Genomic DNA, 17859 nt, shown 5'->3' on the forward strand with positions numbered 1-17859 from the left:
ACTCAGCACCGTTGCTTCTCCCAGGTCACAGGCCCTCAAAGTCAGCAACAAGCACCCTCCCCCCAAGACCAAGCTCTCTCTTCACGTGCCTGATGCCTCCCAAGGCAGGGTCCAGTAGCAGGTCCCTAACCCTCAATCCCCACCTAGAGACTCCCTAGTCAGGACCCACAACCCAAACTTATAAGTGCCCACCCCTCCCCTTGTGCTGAGACATCTCCCAGACTGAGTCCCAGCGCTCACACCCCAGACACACCCACCCCTCCCTGGAGCCCCTAAAGCCTAGAGCCACTCCCTCCCCACCCTTTAGGGCACCCCCTTTCACACCACTGCTTCCCTCAGACCCACAGACCCTCCCTGTCTCCTCACCCCAGACACCCTCCCTCACCTCGCGCCTCTGCTTAGCCCAGGGCTCCCTCCCCCTCCAGCATACACACCCCCCAGTCATCTCAGACCAGGCCTCCCCCTTGAGCCCCCCAAGTCCCCTATTTCCCTACAGCCCCCTCCCTTCAGCTCCAGAGCCCCCTCAATCCAGGGCACCCCCTGCAAACCCAGAACACTCCCCACCCACCCCCAAGCAGGCCTCCCCACCCACCCCCCCCTGTCTGAGTCCCTCCTCCCCAAACCCCCTCTCTCCTCAACCCCCTCAGCCCTCCCTTCCCCTCCCCCCAACCCCAGCCCCCCCCGACCCCAGACCCCCTTTCTCCTCAACTCCTTCAGCCCACCCCCAGCCCAGCCCCCCTTCCCCCTCACCCCCCTCTCTCCTCAACCCCCCCTTCCCCTCCCCCAACCTCAGCCCCACCCGACCCCAGACCTCCTTTCTCAACTCCTTCAGCCCAGCCCCCCTTCCCCCTCACCCCCCTCTCTCCTCAGCCCCCCCTTCCCCTCCCCCAAACCTCAGCCCCCCCGACCCCAACCCCCCTTCCCCTCCCCCAAACCTCAGCCCCCCCGACCCCAACCCCCCTTCCCCTCCCCCAAACCTCAGCCCCACCCAACCGCAGACCCCCTCAGCCCCCCGAGCCCAGCCCCCGCCCCACCTTGCGCTGCTGCTTCTCCCAGGCGGGGTCGAGCAGCAGGTCCCGGTCCCAGTCGTCCTCCTGCGCCATGTAGTCGCCGATGCCGCCGAGCGAGCTGGGCCCGTTGCCGCCGTACTGATAGGGCTGCCCCGCTGCGTGATAATCCACCATGTTCCGCGCGCCGCCCGGCCCGGCCCAGCGCAGCGCCGCGCCGCGACCCACCGCTCCGCCTCAGGGGGAGGGGCCGCCCCGCCCCGCCCCGCCCCGGGGAGGGGCCAGCGCGCGGCGCCTGACCAGGCCCCGCCCCCTCCCTCCTTCCTGAGCGCGGAGTCCGGGCCCCGCCCCCTTCCCTCGAGACGGGGAGATTCACGGCGCCTGCGCCGTCCGCCCGGCCGGCGCGAAAGGTGACCTCACCCAGTCAGCCAGGCTCCAAATCTCATTGCGCAGGCGCTGAATACGCCTTTTTTTTTTTTTTTTCCCCGCCCCGCCCCGCGGGACGTCACTGCCTGCGCCGGCCACTTCGTCGGCCTCCCCTGCGCCTGCGCTCTCCCCTCCCTTTGCCTCTCCCGCCCTCTCGGGGTCTGACTGTACGTGTACGGCGGTGCGCCTGCGTCCATCTTTCCCGCTCCCCCCTAACGCCTCCTTATTGCGCATGCGCATCTCCTCGCAACGGCTACTGATTGACACGCGCCTGCTTCTCCCCTTGGGAGGGGGGGACAATGGCCCTCTGTATGCGTGGTCTGGGGTGTTGCCTCCCTCTCATGAATATTCATATTCATGGCGCCTTGCTCTTCCTCATGAATATTCATATAAGAGATGGGGTTGTTGTGACACCTTATGAATATTCATATTGTGGGCGTGACAACGATGCTGTCTCATGAATATTTATATCCTGGTTACGGGTTGCACGTGGTGTTGCCTTCTCATGAATATTCATATTGTAGTCAGACCCGCCTCCCTCACAAATATTTATATTGTATGTGCCGTTTAACCTCTTGTTAATATTTATATGGGGGGGTGACATCTGATTAATATTCATATTGTGGGTGGAGTTTAAATCTTATGAATATTCATAATAGTGTTTCCACCCCCTCGTGGACATTCAAATAATGGGGGAAGGAGAGGGTGACCTCCCTCATAAATATTTATAAGGTGGGTGGTGGTTCTGTTGCATTATGCATATTCATGATGGCAGGGTGTCTACTTTCTCATCCTCATGAATATTCATGTTGTGGGCGGAGTTTGTGCCCCTCCACCCCTTGGTGTGCGTGGGGGCAGGATACAGAGATTGCCCCATGTGGGGGCCCCGGGGTGGTGAGCGCCCCTCCTGTGCCAGCCTCCTGCCCCACATGGCGGGGGGGTGTCCCAGCTCCATCATCCAGCCAACAAAGCCGCCCTCGGCCCGCCTGGGGGCATCGCAGCCAGCCCCTTGGAAAGGGGGGCCTACCTGGCCGGGGAGCCAGCGTGAAGAGCAGCTGTCTGCGGGTGGCCCGTCACCCGCCATCCTGTCGGTGGAATGGCCACTACCTCGAGGCCCCTTCCGAACCATTTCTGGGCAGGGGTCAGCAGGCTCCGTAATGACCCTGAGCTCTGCTCTAGAGTGTTTCATCTCCAAGCACTTTGCAAAGGAGGCCAAGTACCAGGAACCCCATTGGACAGATGGGGAAACCGAGGCACGGAGCAGGCAAGTGCCTTACACAAGGTGACGTGTGGCAGTGGCAGAAGTTGGAATAGCGAGTCCTGGCTCCCCGCTAAGCGATCGATCCACTGCTTCTGCAGAAAGTCCTACCACAATATGTGCGAGAAGAGACTGGTGGCAAGAATGCGCACAAATGGAACAGCTCAGCCCCATGTTGGCACGGCTGCGTGCATGCTGCAGCAAGAAAGCAGAGAAGTATTTGGACCAGAGAAAAGTTGGGACTATCCGGAGGATGGACGAAGCCCAGCTGCGCTCTTGGCTACAGAGCGCATTAATCTAGATTGTCTCAAGCCAGAGCTAAAGGCAAGAACAGAACTCAGAAACTTGTGCTCTGAAAGCCCAGTGCCCAGCCTTTTGCGCAGAAGGGGAGTCTCCATGAGCAATTGTCAGTATAGGCCCTATGACGCACAGCTGGACAGTTCTGGTTCCATTCAGCAAGTTCAATGGTGAGTACAGGCACTTTGTGGTATTTACTATTAATTCTTACCATGTCATTCTTGTGGATAGGCCTCCCATGGAGAGCAAAGAAAAAATGACTGGATGGAAAATTGTCATTAAAATTCCACTTGCTGTTTTGACTGATTCCTGCCCTCCAGCCCCAGCATGAATCCCGGGAGCTGCCTTCTTCTGGAACAATGGGCGGAAGCAGCCATCAGCCTTATAAATAGAAATAACCCTGCCCCCGAGTAGCCTACCCAAGCTCACGCCTGGTTCCAAGCCGTGATGAGAGGGAAACTTTCTTAATATAAAAAACCTTGGTCTGCCCACAGGTTCCCTAATTTGTAACCGCAGTTTGCACTTAGAAAGGAAGCGGTTTTCCCGTGATCAGGCTTCGTGACTGAGCAGTCGTCTTTGCCCTCTGTCACAACAGTTACCCTGAGGCTGCTGGCCCAGGAATGAAGCTCTTACCGCTCCCTTGGGGTTCATTGGGGTTCAGGGCAAACTCTGAATGGCTGCATTCAGGACCCATGCGGGTGGGCAAGTTTGTGGCATGACAATAAGTGGAGGCGTGGTGGCGAGTGGCTGGGAGGGGAGGTGGGTTTTACTCCGAGGTCGCCCCTTGGAATAGGTTTATACCGTGATGTGTATGTCATAAGCATTAACAAGGCGCATGCAAATCTCCACCCAAAGCGCCATATTGTTACCCACACGTAGTCATAAATACATTGTCATGTCTCTGACATAGTTATGGCCCTTTGCGTGCGCACACATCTGTGCACCCTGCACATACACACACAGATTCACAAACACGCACAGTCTATTTCTCATGCGTGCACACACAGATTCAGACACATGCTGAGAGGAAGGACTGCCTAGTAGTTAGAGCACCGGCTTGGCACTGGGGAAGCCCTCATTCAATTCCCCACTGATGGAGAAACGGAGGCACCGTGTGACCTCAGTAAGTCACTTAGCCTCTCTGTGCCTCAGTTGCCCCATTGTACAATGGGGATAGGAGCCTTGCCCTACCTCACAGGGGTTTGGTGAAGATGATTGTGATGCTGCGGTAACAGGTTTCGTATGAGGCCCATAGGCAGATTCATAAATACAATCATGTTTCTCGTACACCCTTCTCTCTCACACGCATTCAAAAAGAGAGTCCCATCACACGCACAGTCACACTTCACGCGTGTGGGCGTACACCCATTCACAAGCATCTGCTCACTTCACTGATACATGCTCATGTGCTTTGGGAAGCATGAGGCATTCAGCCCATACTTCTGCTTTACGGCCAAGGGCTTGCAAGGGCCGTATCGAGCATCAGCTACAGAAATGCTCCTCCCTTAGATTTAATGTCATTGTTTTCAAGTCATAAAAACAAGGCAGAGGTTCCTCTGTTGCCTCCCAGCAGGGATGGAGCAGCAGCGCCAGGTAAGACATTTTTGCCAGGTGTATAATACCTGAAGGCTTCATGATGCATTAGCTGGGTGGGACACAGAGGCCCATCGGTGGTTGACTTCTTCCAATAAAAGAAATTACCTCATCCAACTTGGTCGTTCCTAAAATGTGTTTGGCAAGCAATGCATCAACCCAGTGTGCCCTAGACAAAGGAGTGTATATTTGTGTGTCTGACCGGCTGGTCATCAGGCAGAGACAGGCCCCGTTTACCTACAAATCAGCAGGGGAATGAGGTCATCCTGAGTCTGGGGACAAAACAGTGAGTTTGGGAAGAGATAAGGAGAAAGGAGACGCCATCGTGGCAAGCCGAGAAAGACGGGCCCTTCAGCCAAGGGGGTTGAAGTCTCTGGGAAGTGAATGCAGGTGAGAAACCTGCTTTGACAAAGATCTTTCACCGAGGAAGACAAGGGAAACCAGCACCTTGTAATGCTATGGAAGGCCCTGACTGACTGAAAGGAAGTCAGCCATGGCTGGAGAAAAGAAAAATTGGGAAGAAATCTACCTTGCTGGGTTAAGTTTCAGTCTTTTAGCTGTGAGTTTTCCCTTTATTTGGTTGTAACCATCTCTACCTTTATCCCTTCTACTTGGTACCACTTAATCCGAGGTCTTCTGTTAACGAACTTTCAATCTAAACCAACCCAGTGTTGCGTTTGAATTGAGGCGGTTGTTAACTCCAGTTAAGGCAACAAGCCGCTGTGGTTTTGTCTCTTTAAAGGCGCAACGGACCTGAACATATTCAGGAAAGGGCTGGACATTGCAGGGCAGATGGTGTTGGGGAAATTCGGGACTGGGGGTGGGTTAGGGTCACTTGGCCAGTAGCCACCAAGGCTGGTGGCGTTCAGAGCATGGCAGGGGTGTAACAAGCAGACACACAGACACTGAGTGCATGCTGGCTGGGAGCACCCAGACAAGGAGCTAGGGCTTAAGGCAGTCAGGATTACAGGAGAAGTGGTGACTAATCTCTCACTGGTCTGGATTGCACCCCAGATTGTGACAGAGTCTCCCGCCTTCTTCTGCTCTAAAGACCGTGCAGTGGGGTAGGGAAGGCACTTTGAGTCATCCTCCATCGTGAGAGGATCCTCGACACCCAGCACAGGCACAGATGTCACTTCGAGAGCCCGCCTTGTTTGTCAGCCGCGGCCCCACTGGAGACAGCTGCGATTCAAGCGGGCAGCTCAGTGAGCTAGGCAGTGGAGCGGAGAGCAAACGGGGGAGTCCGAACTCCCAGGAGAGCAATTCTCTGCCAAGCAGTATGGAAAAGCCATGGCTGGAAACAATTGGAGGGGATGAACCAGCACCTTCCTGTTACAAAGTGTGGAGCAAGGGAGCCAGCTCCGCCCCTAGGGGCCGGTCCTGGGTTGGCTACACAACAAAGAGGGACCCATTGCTGGTTCCGACTGGGATGTGGCTGGTGCCCTGGAGGAACAACAAATGACGGGACATTTCTGCTACGTGGAGTTGGTATCTCAGAAAACAAACCAAATACGGCCTAGACCCAGATCTGAGCCCCGATTCAGGTGTGAAACCAAACCCAAAGCTCCAGCCTGCTTGGGATGAGATCTGTGCACTGGGCTAGGAAGGCCGTGGAGCCAGGGCTAGACATAATGAAAAACAGTTCGTCAGGAATGGAAAAACATTTACAGCCTTTCTTTCTTTCCATCTGGAAAGCTAACAGAGCAAGCCGCTTTGGCTGCTCCCACTTCTCTTACGGCACCCACGGAACGTGGGCCGAAGCTTCAGGAAGGCCTCTGGGATCGGGAACAAAGTCAACACTGTTCCTTGTGAGCCGGAACTACCTGGGCAGACGTGAGGAACATGCAAGGAATGAGCGGAGCCCCAGGGCCTCCCCTAACCAGTGCAGTTAGCCTCTGCCGCACGTGAAGCAGCTGCTCCAACGTAATGGCGTTTATAAAATTTCATTTCATTTGTCACTTTCGATAGCTCAGCGCCAGACTTCGCATTTCTTTGACCCCATTCACAGTCCGTCTCGGAGGCTGAATTGGGCCGAAAACCAACTCTAAGGAGATTTATTTTCATTCAGTCCTGAGAAAAGGGCACCAGAACCATCACAGCCAATAGTGCTCGAGGGCCAAAGGTGATGGCGCGTTCACGTTCAAGCAGGAGGAAAATAGACCACGCAGAGCCAATTGCATTCCGGTTTAAGGGAAACATCCCATGAGATGCCAGTGGATCCTTACACTGGTGTCAGCGGTGGGATCTGTCCTCTTGGGAGCCCCAGATTGCTTACACTGAAGTCAGGAGTGGGGTCAGATCTCCTGGGCACCCCGCGACTCAAGGATCAGATCTAGCCTTATCTTTGCGAGCGCTGTCTAGGGGAGTATGTCATAAACCAGCTGGAGAGTGTGTGTCTGTGTGTATATGTACACACCCTTGCCTTCTAGTGAATGGAATCCAAACAGCGTGTCATAAGCCCTATACTGCTAACCCCTAGGTGAGATTCTTCTTCAGTGCAAGGCTTAGGCTTTTGGAGCAGGCGGATCTGAGTTCTCGTGCTGCTCTCACCTTGATGTCCAGCGCAACTCCTATGTGCAGCAGCCCTTCTGTCCTCGATAACCAAAGAGCAGCTGCAATCATTTTCCCACTGGATATTTAACCTTGCACAAGGGGTCAGCCTGTAAACATAGGTGCTGTGCGGTGAGATCATAGCTGACAAGGAGAGAAGGGGGATGTAGTCCAGAAAGCTGCCATATAAAGCTCTTTTTGGATGCAAAGTCCCCCAATATAGCTGGGAATTGGCCACGAACCAGACCCGCAGATGTGGTTGTTGCTTTTTCCCCCCCTCTCCATTTTGAAATTCTATCAACATTTCCCCCCCACACACATTTTTGTTTTATTTCTTAGCTCCGCAAATATGAAGCAAGGGTTATGCCCTCCCATTTCCTGCGTGGCGAGATGCTGAACATTCCTGCGACGTGTATATTTAGACGCTGGCTTGAAATCCTCTATTTATCATAAGAGGGAGCTTGCTCTCAATGCGGGGAGAAAGGGGGGGGGAGGGGTTTGCGTGACTCACCAGCATGCAACAATCATCTTCACTTCCCTCCCACCCCACCCCACGCTGTTAATGGGGCAGGCCGGATGGAATGGTCTGCAGTAAATGCTAGTCATGAGGTTCTCCAATTTTTTTTTGCTGGGACCCCCTTTGAAAATATTTGGGTTGTGACGACACCCTCCCCCACATACCACGCCATCCTTACTTCTGCGCTGCTGCTGGTGGCGATGCTGCCTTCAGAGCTGGGGGCCTGGCCAACAGTAGCTGTTCTCACGATCCCTCTACCATAGTCTTGCAACCCCCTTTTGGGTGGGGAGCCCCAGGTTGAGAAATACTCCACTAAAGGAGGAATAATTGGCGGGCTGAGACGCACGCAGGGCTGGCCCAGATCATGCCTCCCCGCTGCCTTCGGCTCCCACTTGGGTTCACCTACCCCGTGTTCCCAGAGCCCGAGCCCCCATTCACAAAAAGATTGGCAGCATCTCGTGGTCCAGTGAGAGGGAGTGAATGGGACGGAGAGGATGATGGGAGCTGGGAGGACAGGGAAAGTGAGAGAAACAGGCCTGGTAAATGAAGCTACCCGCACAGCTCGCATCCAGGCACACACATTCATATAAACTCTCAGCCCGGTGTACATACACCCCCCCCATTCACAGGCACAGTGTGGCCCCTGCTAACACACCCTACCTCTATGTCTCCCACTAGTGGCTACACCACATATAGAGGCTTGAGAGTCAGCTACTGCCTCCCCAAAAACAGGGCTGTCATTTTAGCTCAGGTCCCAAAGTTCACTGCCCACGGACACCCCAAGCAGGGGCACCCTTACACAGCCCTGGCCAGGGACAGCCCTGCAAGAGGAGCAGGACTGGAATCACTGGAGGGCCAGACCTCTCCTGGTCATTAAAGATCCCATGGGCCCCTGCCAGCAGTGGAGCACCTGGGCTGGTGTGGAGCCCTCATGTCAGTATGAGCCCCCGCGACACCACACTAAGTACCATGAGACAGGTCTCCGTCTGTCCATGTCTAGGCCTGATCCTGCTGTCCTCCACACATGCTATGCCCACAGGGTGCAGACGGGTCGGGATCAAGCCCTCAGTTTCATGCTGTAAGTGCGAAGGATCCTTGTCCCGTCCCCCCACAACACACCCAGGCTCTCCCAGTCCACGTGCCATTTGCCAACATCTCTCCAGCCTCAGGAAGACAAATCCCAGCAGCTCGTTCCCGTTACCCCTCCGGAGCGCTCCGCATTCTTGCTGGAGGAAGGCTCGTACCAGCTGATGGCAGAGACAGGACCCTGTGGGCTGGGCTAGCCCCTCACCCCCATAAGCCGCGTGCTCTAAGCCAGTGGGACTCCACCCCCACAACGGACACCTCCTGGTGCCCTCACCTTGCAGAATCAAGGTGCTGCCTTTGTCCCCATTGCCTCAGCTATGGGGCGAAATGGGGACAGTGCTGTGTGGAGATGACCACAAGGAGGTAAGCCCTGGGCCAGAGCCAGTCAGCTCTCCTGGATCCCAGACAGCTTCACCCTAACGCGGGGCGGGAAGAGGGAAACAACAGGAGGAAGATTCGACATTGCAACAGGACACGAATGCTCCTGGCAAATCCGGATCGTGCCAGCTATGAAAAGCAGCAGACAACAGACCTTTGTGCCGCAGAGCTGGACAAAGCTTGTGTGTCAGCCCAGCGTGTCTGCGGCAAAGCCAGGGCCCCTCTTCCAGCCTGGGGAGCGGCACAACCCTGTCAGCATCTCCCTCACGCACACTACAGCCTTGCCCAGGTGGGGGTCTCAGCTCCACACGCTGGATCCAGGCAGGAGCTGGGGCCACTGACTGGGCTGCAGTCAGCAACCGGTCCTGCACCGCCCCGCATGACCTTGGTCAGCTTTGGTTCTTCACTGCCTTGCTGCGTGGCTGGGGTCCCCCCCACCCCAAGGTCAGGGGCTCTTCCGCAGTGCAGTCTGGCAGCCTCATCGCCTGCAGCACGAGGGTCGCTAGGGGACGTCTCCGCCCCTGCTAGGTACGCGCCTGGCCAAGGCAGGGATTTGCTGGCAGGGACCCGGCAGCGTGGGGCAGAGACACCCCTGCCCTGCTGCTGAGACATGATCCAGTGAACAATTCCCACGGAGGATCTGAGACAATTCCCCGGCCCGGTCTGAGAGGAGACACCTCCCCGCGAGCCGAGAGAGACCAAGTACCTCCTGACTTCCAGCCACAACCCAGAAACCAGCCTCCAACCCAAGGCCCAGTATGAGCCCACGGGCAGGGCGAGCGTGAACAAGCCGCATGCATCCTGCGTTGGCCAGATGCGGAGCACTGCTGCCCCCCCCTGGATTGCAGTGGGCACAGCAGGCAGGCAGCCTCAGGGCCTGAAGCAGCAGCATTGTGGCCACAAGCCAACACCCCCTGCCCAGGACCAGCTTCACTAAGAAAAGGCGAAGGGGCTAGGGTTACCATATTTTGAGTGTCCAAAAAGAAGACACTTCACAGGGCCCCAGCCCCACCCCACCTCCACCCCAAAGTCCCTGCCCCAACTCCGCTCCCTCCCCTGCTTCCCATGAACATTTGATTCGCGGGAAGCCTGAAGCAGGCAGCAGGTAAGCAGCGGGGTGGGGGAAGGAGGCGCGGCCCCACTGAGCGGCTCCCCCGGCCCCAGCCCCGCACCGCCGGGCACCGCCCGCCCTGGCCCTGCACCCCAGCCCAGCACTGCTGGCCCACGCCCGGCACCTCCCTATTTTCCCCGGACATGTTTGGCTTTTGGGGATTTCCCCCCGGCCGGGGATTTGAGTCCCAAAAAGCCGGACATGTCCGGGAAAATGCGGACGTATGGTAACCCTAGAAGTGGCACCACTGGGGAAACTGCTCCTAGCCCTGGGAATAGAGTAACAAGTGCCCTGACTCCAGCCCTCAGGCCACACGCCCCTGCCGGAGCCAGGAACAGAACCCAGGAGCCCTCAAAGCACCTCCTGCCACCCTCAGCCCCCGACTGCAACTCCCGCCCCCCCCCAGTGAAGTCAGCTCCTGCCCACTCCAGGCTGCCGTCAGGCTGGCTGCAGCGCTGCCCCAGCTCCCCAAGGAGACGATGCTCCAGCTGTCCCCAGCTTGTCCTGTATTCGGTGGATGGTCGGTACCACCTCGCAGTCAGGAGGCGACCACCGCGGCAGGGGTGGACCGGAAGGCAGAACCCCACTGGCACTCAGCCCAGCGGGCAGGTGGGAGCAGCACCAGACACTGCCTCCCCTTTACCCCTCACTGGAAATGGCTCCGCCCGCTTCCTTCCACAGGCTGTTCACCCCAGGCCCTGGATACAGCGTGAAACCCCTGCTGACGGCGTGAGCCCTGCCCGAGAAGGGGAGCAGGACTGCTGGGTTCTCTTCCCAGCTGCGCAGCCCTCACCACCCACTTCTCTATTCACTCTCGTTTGCAGCGTAGGGCGGTAAGGAGCATTGATATTAGGTGTGTCACACAGCGCCTAAGGCTACCATGCAACGCAGAACAGACCGTCTCTGCCTGAAGACGGACAGTAGGCACCCCCTGTAGCCCAGTGCTGGCTGTAGGAAGCTACCAGCCTTCACTTCCCACCCCCACATTCAGTTCTCCCCTCCCGAGTGCTAGTGGGCAGTGATGGGCAGCCGCTGTGTCCACCTCACCACCCCTGCCACTAATGGCCCCCTTGTGTTCACACGGGGACAAAGGCCCAAACGGCCTCAGACTGAGTTCTGCTCTCAGTGGGGTCTCTCCAGGCAGACAGGACAAGGGTAGCGCAGATGGGGCAGAGCCCTTTTCTCAGCCCCAAAGTGGCCTCCCTTGTTCCCTGCCCTCCTACCCTGCTGCTTGGAGCCACCTGGCCGACAAGCTCCCCGCCCACTCCTAGCGCCAATCAGCAGCCCCAGGTCCAAGGCTGCACGGAGAAGAAAGGAGACGGGCCAGAGGCAAGGTCAACGACGCGCTTTTATTGGCCGAGGTTGCACTGGCGTTAAAAAGGGAACCGAACAACAGAACCCCCAAGCAAGTTCACATGGAGCAGCGAGGAGGGCGGTGTGGCCCCATCACTGGGAGGAAGCCATGATGCTGGAGACACCTGCGAACAGAGGAAGGATGGAAATTAACCCCCGCTCAATGGATCCATTCCCCCCACCCACTGTTTAACAGCCACTGCCGGATCCCACATGCAGTCCTGACTCCAGCAAGGCCCCCGCTAGGGCCAGTAAGAGCTGGGTGACCCCAGCGAGGGGCCTGACAGAGCCCAGGCGGGCGCACGGCACTCACTGTCAAAGTCGATCTTCTCCACTATGTTCTTGGGTTTGATACTCTCCTCCTGGTTGCAGATGAAGATCTTGCCTGACTCCGTTTCTGTCCAGCCATATTTGCTCATCCAGACCTTCAGCTGGTTGTCTGCAGAGAGAGGGGCTGGGAGGCTGAGCAGACGGAGCCTTTGCCCCCCGGTTAACGCCGGACAGGATCGCGTCTAAGAAAGGACCCTCAAGGGGAAGCGGTGGATGCTAGAGCCTGCAGGCCAGGCCAGTCTCAGGCAAGGCGGCTGCGCTCGGGCGACACAGGAACCCAGCCCCAGGCAGGCTGGGGCGCTGCTCCAACTCTGATCCTCTAGCCCCACGCGTCTGCTACCTTGGTTCTTCCTCTTAACCTGCCAGCTGAGATCGCGGGGCTGGCTGGCAGGAGCCCCCGGCCAAGGGGACACAGGAAGGGATTCTGTTCTTTGCTACAGCACAGCTGAGCTCAGGCCTGGGTTTAACTGGGCCCACTCATCCCACAGCTTCTCCTCTCAACACATGAGCCTCCAGGTCAGTTAACCTCCCCTCTCCCCCCCAGGGACTGTCTGCTCCCGGCCTGCAGTGGCACAGCCCTGATCTGTACATGGGGCAATATCCTGGGGCAGGAGGAGCCCGGTCATTGTGGAGCTAGTTCAGAGCAGGGATGGGAGACCTGCCAAGGAAACGGCAAGCGCAGGTGGCACCCATGAGCCCACGGTGGGTGCTGGAGGACTGAAGGGCCTTACCCGAGAGGTCACCCAGCACCTCAGCAAGCAGCCACCGGTCGATGTGCTGGTACGTGATCCCGACCACGTGGCAGATGACTACGTGAAGATACAGAAGAGACAGATGTTGCTATTCGCACATGACCCAACGCCCCTCCCCACCACAGCAAGGCTGGGGCTGAACCTGACCCACCTGCTGGATAGAGTGAGGTTTTAGCCCCAGGTGGATCAAGCCCGGGTTCAGCACCCGGCTCCCATGGGGACAACGTAGGAACATCCAGCCCCAAACTCCACGGCCCCGGCTTACCAGCCGACACGCCGGCCACCGGAAGGGTTTGGTGACCGGTCCCTGATCCCCACCGGGAAGGGGACACTGCAATCAGGGAACGGGGCGCACCGGGGCAGACAGTGACGTTATTAGCCAGACTTACACTTCCTAACGGAGTCTTCAAACCCCGTGATCCCATCCAGAAGCTCCATGTTCTCATCCAGGGCTTGCTGCAGAGGAAGGACTCGGCGTTAGCATGGGACAGTCACCAGCCAGGGAGCTGCAGGAACTACAGGGTGCAGCAAGGGCCACGGGGGACAAGGCAACGGGCCGACTAGTTCAGTGGCCAGTGGCAAATGCTGCAGAGAAAGGAGTCTGCCCATTTTGTTCTAAAGGTGACCCGTGGACATCCAGGTGTTAATTCCCTCCTGAGCCCATCCAGTGATCAGTCTATGCCGTAATGTAGAAGCCCTTGGGTTCGTGTCCTAGGGAGCCCAGCTGCAAACCTCTGCTTCGTTAAAGGAGTGTGCACGAGTGGTTAGAGCAGCGACAGGCACCAGGACTCCTGGTTCTAGCCCCAGCTCTGGGAGGGATGATGCCAAGTGGTTAGAGCAGGGGCTGGGAGCCAGGACTCCTGGGTTTTATCCCCAGCTCTGCACAGATTCTGAGCTCAAGTCACTCAGGCTGGTGAAGCCCAATAAGATTCAGGGGAGGGGACACTCACCCAGAAGGCCTGGAAGTGGCAGGTCTCCAGTAGCTCTCCCAGGTAGAGGATCTGCCTGATCGGCCTCTCTTCTTGCTGAGGTGCCGGGGTCAAGGGAAACATGCACGGGGGAGGGGAAGGAAACCGAGCCAGCAGAACTGGAGCACAAGAGCAAGTCGCTCTTGTCCCTGACGCTCGTTACTGCTCACTCCTGGGAACGAGGCCAGGGGGATGAGTGCAGCAGCCCAGTGCCTCCAGGAAGAGCAGACATTTCCCTCTCCATGCCCTGCTGTCAGGAAGACGCTTAAAGCTCCCTGGGGTCGGGCCCAGCTGGGAGGGAAGGAGAAGAGCGAGTGGTAACCTGTTCCTCGGCACCAACCAAGCACCCACTGGGGAACTGAAACAGACGCAACAGAACGACACACAGGCAGAGCGGCCGGCTCAGGGGACTGGGAGATGAGGCTCCTCCCCCTCTAGGGCGCTGGTTCTGATCCAAGTCAGTATTGAGCGTCCTCAGTCGACCACCGTTCATTGGCTCGTCTCGAAGGAGCTCCCTGTTCACATCACCTAAAGCCACCACCACTCGCTCCTGGTCACCCTCAGAAGCCAAGAGCGGGTGGAGCAGGAACTTATTTCCCACTGCTGGGGGGTCCCCGAGGCCAGAGCAAGGGTGTGCACCCCATCACTGCCTGTGCCACCCCAATCTGTGAGGAGAGCCCTTCTGAGACCAGGGCAGTTGGACAGGCCGCTGGGTGCAAGGGGGGCATGCCAGGAAGAGGCTGAGTGCCCCAGGAAGGATACATGAGCCTGGTCGATCATACACTTGCAGAGGGTGAAGTCCGTGTGCGGCAGGTTGGTCAGGGCTTTGAGCAGGATCTGAGCCGTGACGGTGGTTTGGAAGAAAGCAGGATTGAACTGGTACCTGAGGACGGAGAGAGAAGAGGTCAGCAGCCCCGGGGCGCCCATCAAACCCAGGTTTATCGTCACGCAGACATCAGGAAATGCTGCACATCATTCATAGAGCCTAAGGCTGTGATCATCTGCCCCCCGTATAGCCCAGAGCGCAGGACTGCCTGAAGTCAATTCCTCCCTGGCCTAGAGAAGCTTTTACAAAAGCAGCCAGTCCCAATTTCAAACCTGCCGGCAATGGAGAGTCCGCGACAGCCTGCGGTAAGCTGTTCCAATGGCTAATTACCCCCCCCGTTAAAAGTGTCCATTTCCAGTCTCAACCTGGTGAGCTTCAACTCGCAGCCCTTGGTGGTGGCTAGTCAACTGCCCAGCTCTGATAACTGCCCTGAGCTTTAACCACGTCTCTGACCAGCTAGTGCTGGGGCTGGCTCCACGGGGCTCGTAGCCACATAAGGACTAATGATCACAGCAACTCTGTGCTGCCCCAGAGACGGGCACTTGCACAGGGGCGTCGTCTCCCTGTAACTGGTGGGGCCCAGCCTTAGCCAGGAACCCTCAAACATGCCCACGTCACCAGCCCAGCTCTGCATGATCATGCACAGGTCTTGCCCCCTGGCATGAAGCAGAGATGAGGGGTGCCCCCTCCACTCACAGCTTGAGCACGGCCAGGTTGGCCTCCAGGTCGTAAGCATTCTCCTTGGCCTGCGTCTCCACGTAGCGTTCCAGTGTGGCCAGGTTCTCGGGGTTGTACCTGAAATGCAGAGGGGTCGGTGAGACACTCAGCAAAGCCCATGGGAGGTAGGAGGGGGCCAGCGTTCAACAGATCCCCTGCCACCCCCAGCTTGCCATCCGCACGAGAGCCTCTGCCCCACACCAGACCCCCACCTCCAGCCACCCCCACATCCACCAAGCCCTGCTTCCCCTCCACCCCCATAAGACCCCCTGTTCCTGCCCACCCAGCCACTAGCTCCCAGGCCCTTCCTCTGCCCATACTAGACACCCCCTCCAGATAATGCCTACACCCCAGCCCCCCCACCTCAAAACCCAGCCCTTTCCTCTGCTCCCCATCCCAGGCACCTGCCCCAAGAGCACCCAACCTGTATTGGGAACCCTCCCACTGCCAGCCCACCCCACCCACGCCCCTCAGCCAGCCCCAGCCCCCCCAGTACCCATCCCCCCTCACCACCAGCCAGTCCCCACACTATCCCCATCCCCACCCCCCCGCCAGCCCCAGCCCTCTCCTCTGCCCCCGCATCCCAGGCACCTACCCCAAGGCCCTGAGAGCACCCCCCAGTGCCAGCCACCCCCCCGTTGTCCCCCCTCATCCCCCACTGCCCCATCCCCACCAGCCAGTCCCCCCGTACCCATCCCCCTACCAGCCAACCCCAACTATCCCCATCCCCCTAGCCAGCCCCATCCCCCGCCACGCTATCCCCATCCCCCCTCAACCCCCCCCCCAGCCCTTTCCTCTGCCCCCCCATCCCAGGCACGTGCCCCGAGAGCACCCAACCTGTATCAGGCGACCCCCACCGCCAGCCCCAGCTCTCCCTCACCCCCACACTATCCCCATCCCCCCAGCCAGCCCCAGCCCCACCGCTACCCATCCCCCCTCACCACCAGCCAACCCCCCCCCAGCCAGCCCCCATGCTATCCCCAGCCCCCTCCCCCCTCACCACCAGCCAACCCCCCCCAGCCAGCCCCCATGCTATCCCCAGCCCCATCCCCCCTCACCACCAGCCAACCCCCCCCAGCCAGCCCCCATGCTATCCCCAGCCCCACCGCTACCCATCCCCCCTCACCACCAGCCCCCCCGCTGCCCGCCCCGCGGTACCGGTCGATGCCCTTGAGCAGTTTGCCCACGTTGGCCCGCATCTGCTCGAACAGCGCCATGGCGCGGGGGGGCGGGGCCGGAGGGGGGGGCGGGGCCAGGGGCACGGGCGGCCGGGACGCCGTCGACTTCCGCTTCCGCCGGCCGCCCTCGCGAGGCATGATGGGAAGGGCGCAGGCGCCGGGGAGCGAGCGCTGAGGCGGCGCCCCCCGCCCCCCATATCCGCCCTCTGGCCCCGCCCCTGCGCGGAGGCCCCGCCCCCATAGGCTACCCTGCGCTTCCCTCCCCCCCCGCACTGCGGCCCCGCCCCCACCCTGCGGCCACGCCCCGCCCCCATAACCTACCCTGCCCTATACCCCCCCACACTGTGGCCACGCCCACCATGGGACACGCCCCGCCCCCCATATCCTATCCTGCCCTATACCCCCCCACACTGTGGCCACGCCCACCATGGGACACGCCCCGCCCCCCATAACCTACCCTGCCCTATACCCCCCCACACTGTGGCCACGCCCACCATGGGACACGCCCCGCCCCCCATATCCTACCCTGCCCTATACCCCCCCACACTGTGGCCACGCCCACCATGGGACACGCCCCGCCCCCATATCCTACCCTGCCCTATACCCCCCCACACTGTGGCCACGCCCACCATGGGACACGCCCCGCCCCCCATATCCTACCCTACCCTATACCCCCCCGCACTGTGGCCCCGCCCCCACCCTGCAGCCACGCCCACCCTCGGACACACACCCCCATATCCTACCCTGCCCCCCACTGTGGCTCCCCAGTCCCCCCATCTGCCACCTCCCCCTCTACCCCCCAGCCCCTCCCTGCCTGGCCTCCTGCCCCCCTCCCCTCTGCCCCCCTAGGCCCCCTCCCCAGCACCACCCTCCCCGCTTCTCACCCTCTGATCCTCTGATCCCAGACCCAGGTACACCCCAGACGTCCCGATTTTATAGGGACAGTCCCGATATTTGGGGCTTTGTCTTGTATAAGCGCCTATTACTCCCCACCCCCTGTTCTGATTTTTCACACTTGCTGTCTGGTCACCCTACACGGCCCACGGCCTTTCCCTGCGCTGGGCACGGACGGGACTGAGGGCCCCAGGCGAGCAGCATGCTGCCGTGGGCAGGGCACTGGGCTGGGAGCCAGGACACCTGGGTTCTCTCCCCAGCTCTGGGAGAGGAGTGGGGGCTAGTGGTTAGAGCAGGGGGGCTGGGAGCCAGGACTCCTGGGTTCTCTCCCCAGCTCTGGGAGGGGAGTGGGGTCTAGTGGTTAGAGCGGGGGGGGGGGGGGGCTGGGAGCCAGGACTCCTGAGTTCTCTCCCCAGCTCTGGGAGGGGAGTGGGGCCTAGTGGCTAGAGCATGGTGGGGCTTTTGGGAGTCAAATGAGTTCTACTCCCAGCTCTGCTATTGCTGCTTTAGGCAAGTCACAGCCCCTCACTGTGCCTCAGTTTCCCCCTCCATAGACCAGGAACAGTGATACCAGCCCGACTTTGTCAAAGTGCTTGGCGATTTCTGGGGGACTTGTGC

At 59.3% G+C, this 17859-nt stretch overlaps 2 protein-coding genes across 4 annotated transcripts in view; both read right to left on the bottom strand.

Moving 5' to 3' along the window:
- Nucleotides 1-1244, bottom strand: part of ACTN4 (actinin alpha 4) — a 78699-nt gene extending 77455 nt beyond the window's left edge. Inside the window, exon 1 of one of the 3 annotated variants that reach the window (XM_054010221.1) lies at nt 1035-1240. In XM_054010221.1, the coding sequence (XP_053866196.1) occupies nt 1035-1184 (150 nt within the window). In that variant the 5' untranslated portion in view covers nt 1185-1240. Of the gene's footprint in view, nt 1-1034 lie in introns of all 3 variants that reach the window. The other 2 variants (XM_054010220.1, XM_054010222.1) reach the window with 2 other exon arrangements.
- Nucleotides 1245-11553: 10309 nt separating this feature from the next.
- EIF3K (eukaryotic translation initiation factor 3 subunit K) lies at nt 11554-16414 on the bottom strand. Its single transcript, XM_054010277.1, has 8 exons — nt 16328-16414; nt 15149-15247; nt 14389-14509; nt 13609-13683; nt 13048-13114; nt 12638-12715; nt 11890-12015; nt 11554-11701 (listed from the first exon to the last, which is right to left on the bottom strand). The coding sequence occupies exons 1-8, from the start codon at nt 16384-16386 to the stop codon at nt 11670-11672; spliced, it is 657 nt and encodes a 218-aa protein (XP_053866252.1). The 5' UTR covers nt 16387-16414; the 3' UTR covers nt 11554-11669.
- Between the last annotated feature and the right edge of the window lie 1445 nt (nt 16415-17859).

Source organism: Malaclemys terrapin, chromosome 20 (assembly GCF_027887155.1).
Source record: "Malaclemys terrapin pileata isolate rMalTer1 chromosome 20, rMalTer1.hap1, whole genome shotgun sequence".
In the NCBI taxonomy this organism is placed as follows: Eukaryota; Metazoa; Chordata; order Testudines; family Emydidae; genus Malaclemys; species Malaclemys terrapin.

Coding starts and splice junctions, on each gene's coding strand:
- EIF3K (XM_054010277.1), bottom strand. CDS start 16,386: ATGGCGCTGTTCGAGCAGATGCGGGCCAACGTGGGCAAACTGCTCAAG. Junction 15,248..16,327: donor CTGCTCAAGGGCATCGACCG/GTACCGCGGGGC, acceptor TCTGCATTTCAG/GTACAACCCCGAGAACCTGG. Junction 12,016..12,637: donor GGTGCTGGGTGACCTCTCGG/GTAAGGCCCTTC, acceptor CTCTCTCTGCAG/ACAACCAGCTGAAGGTCTGG.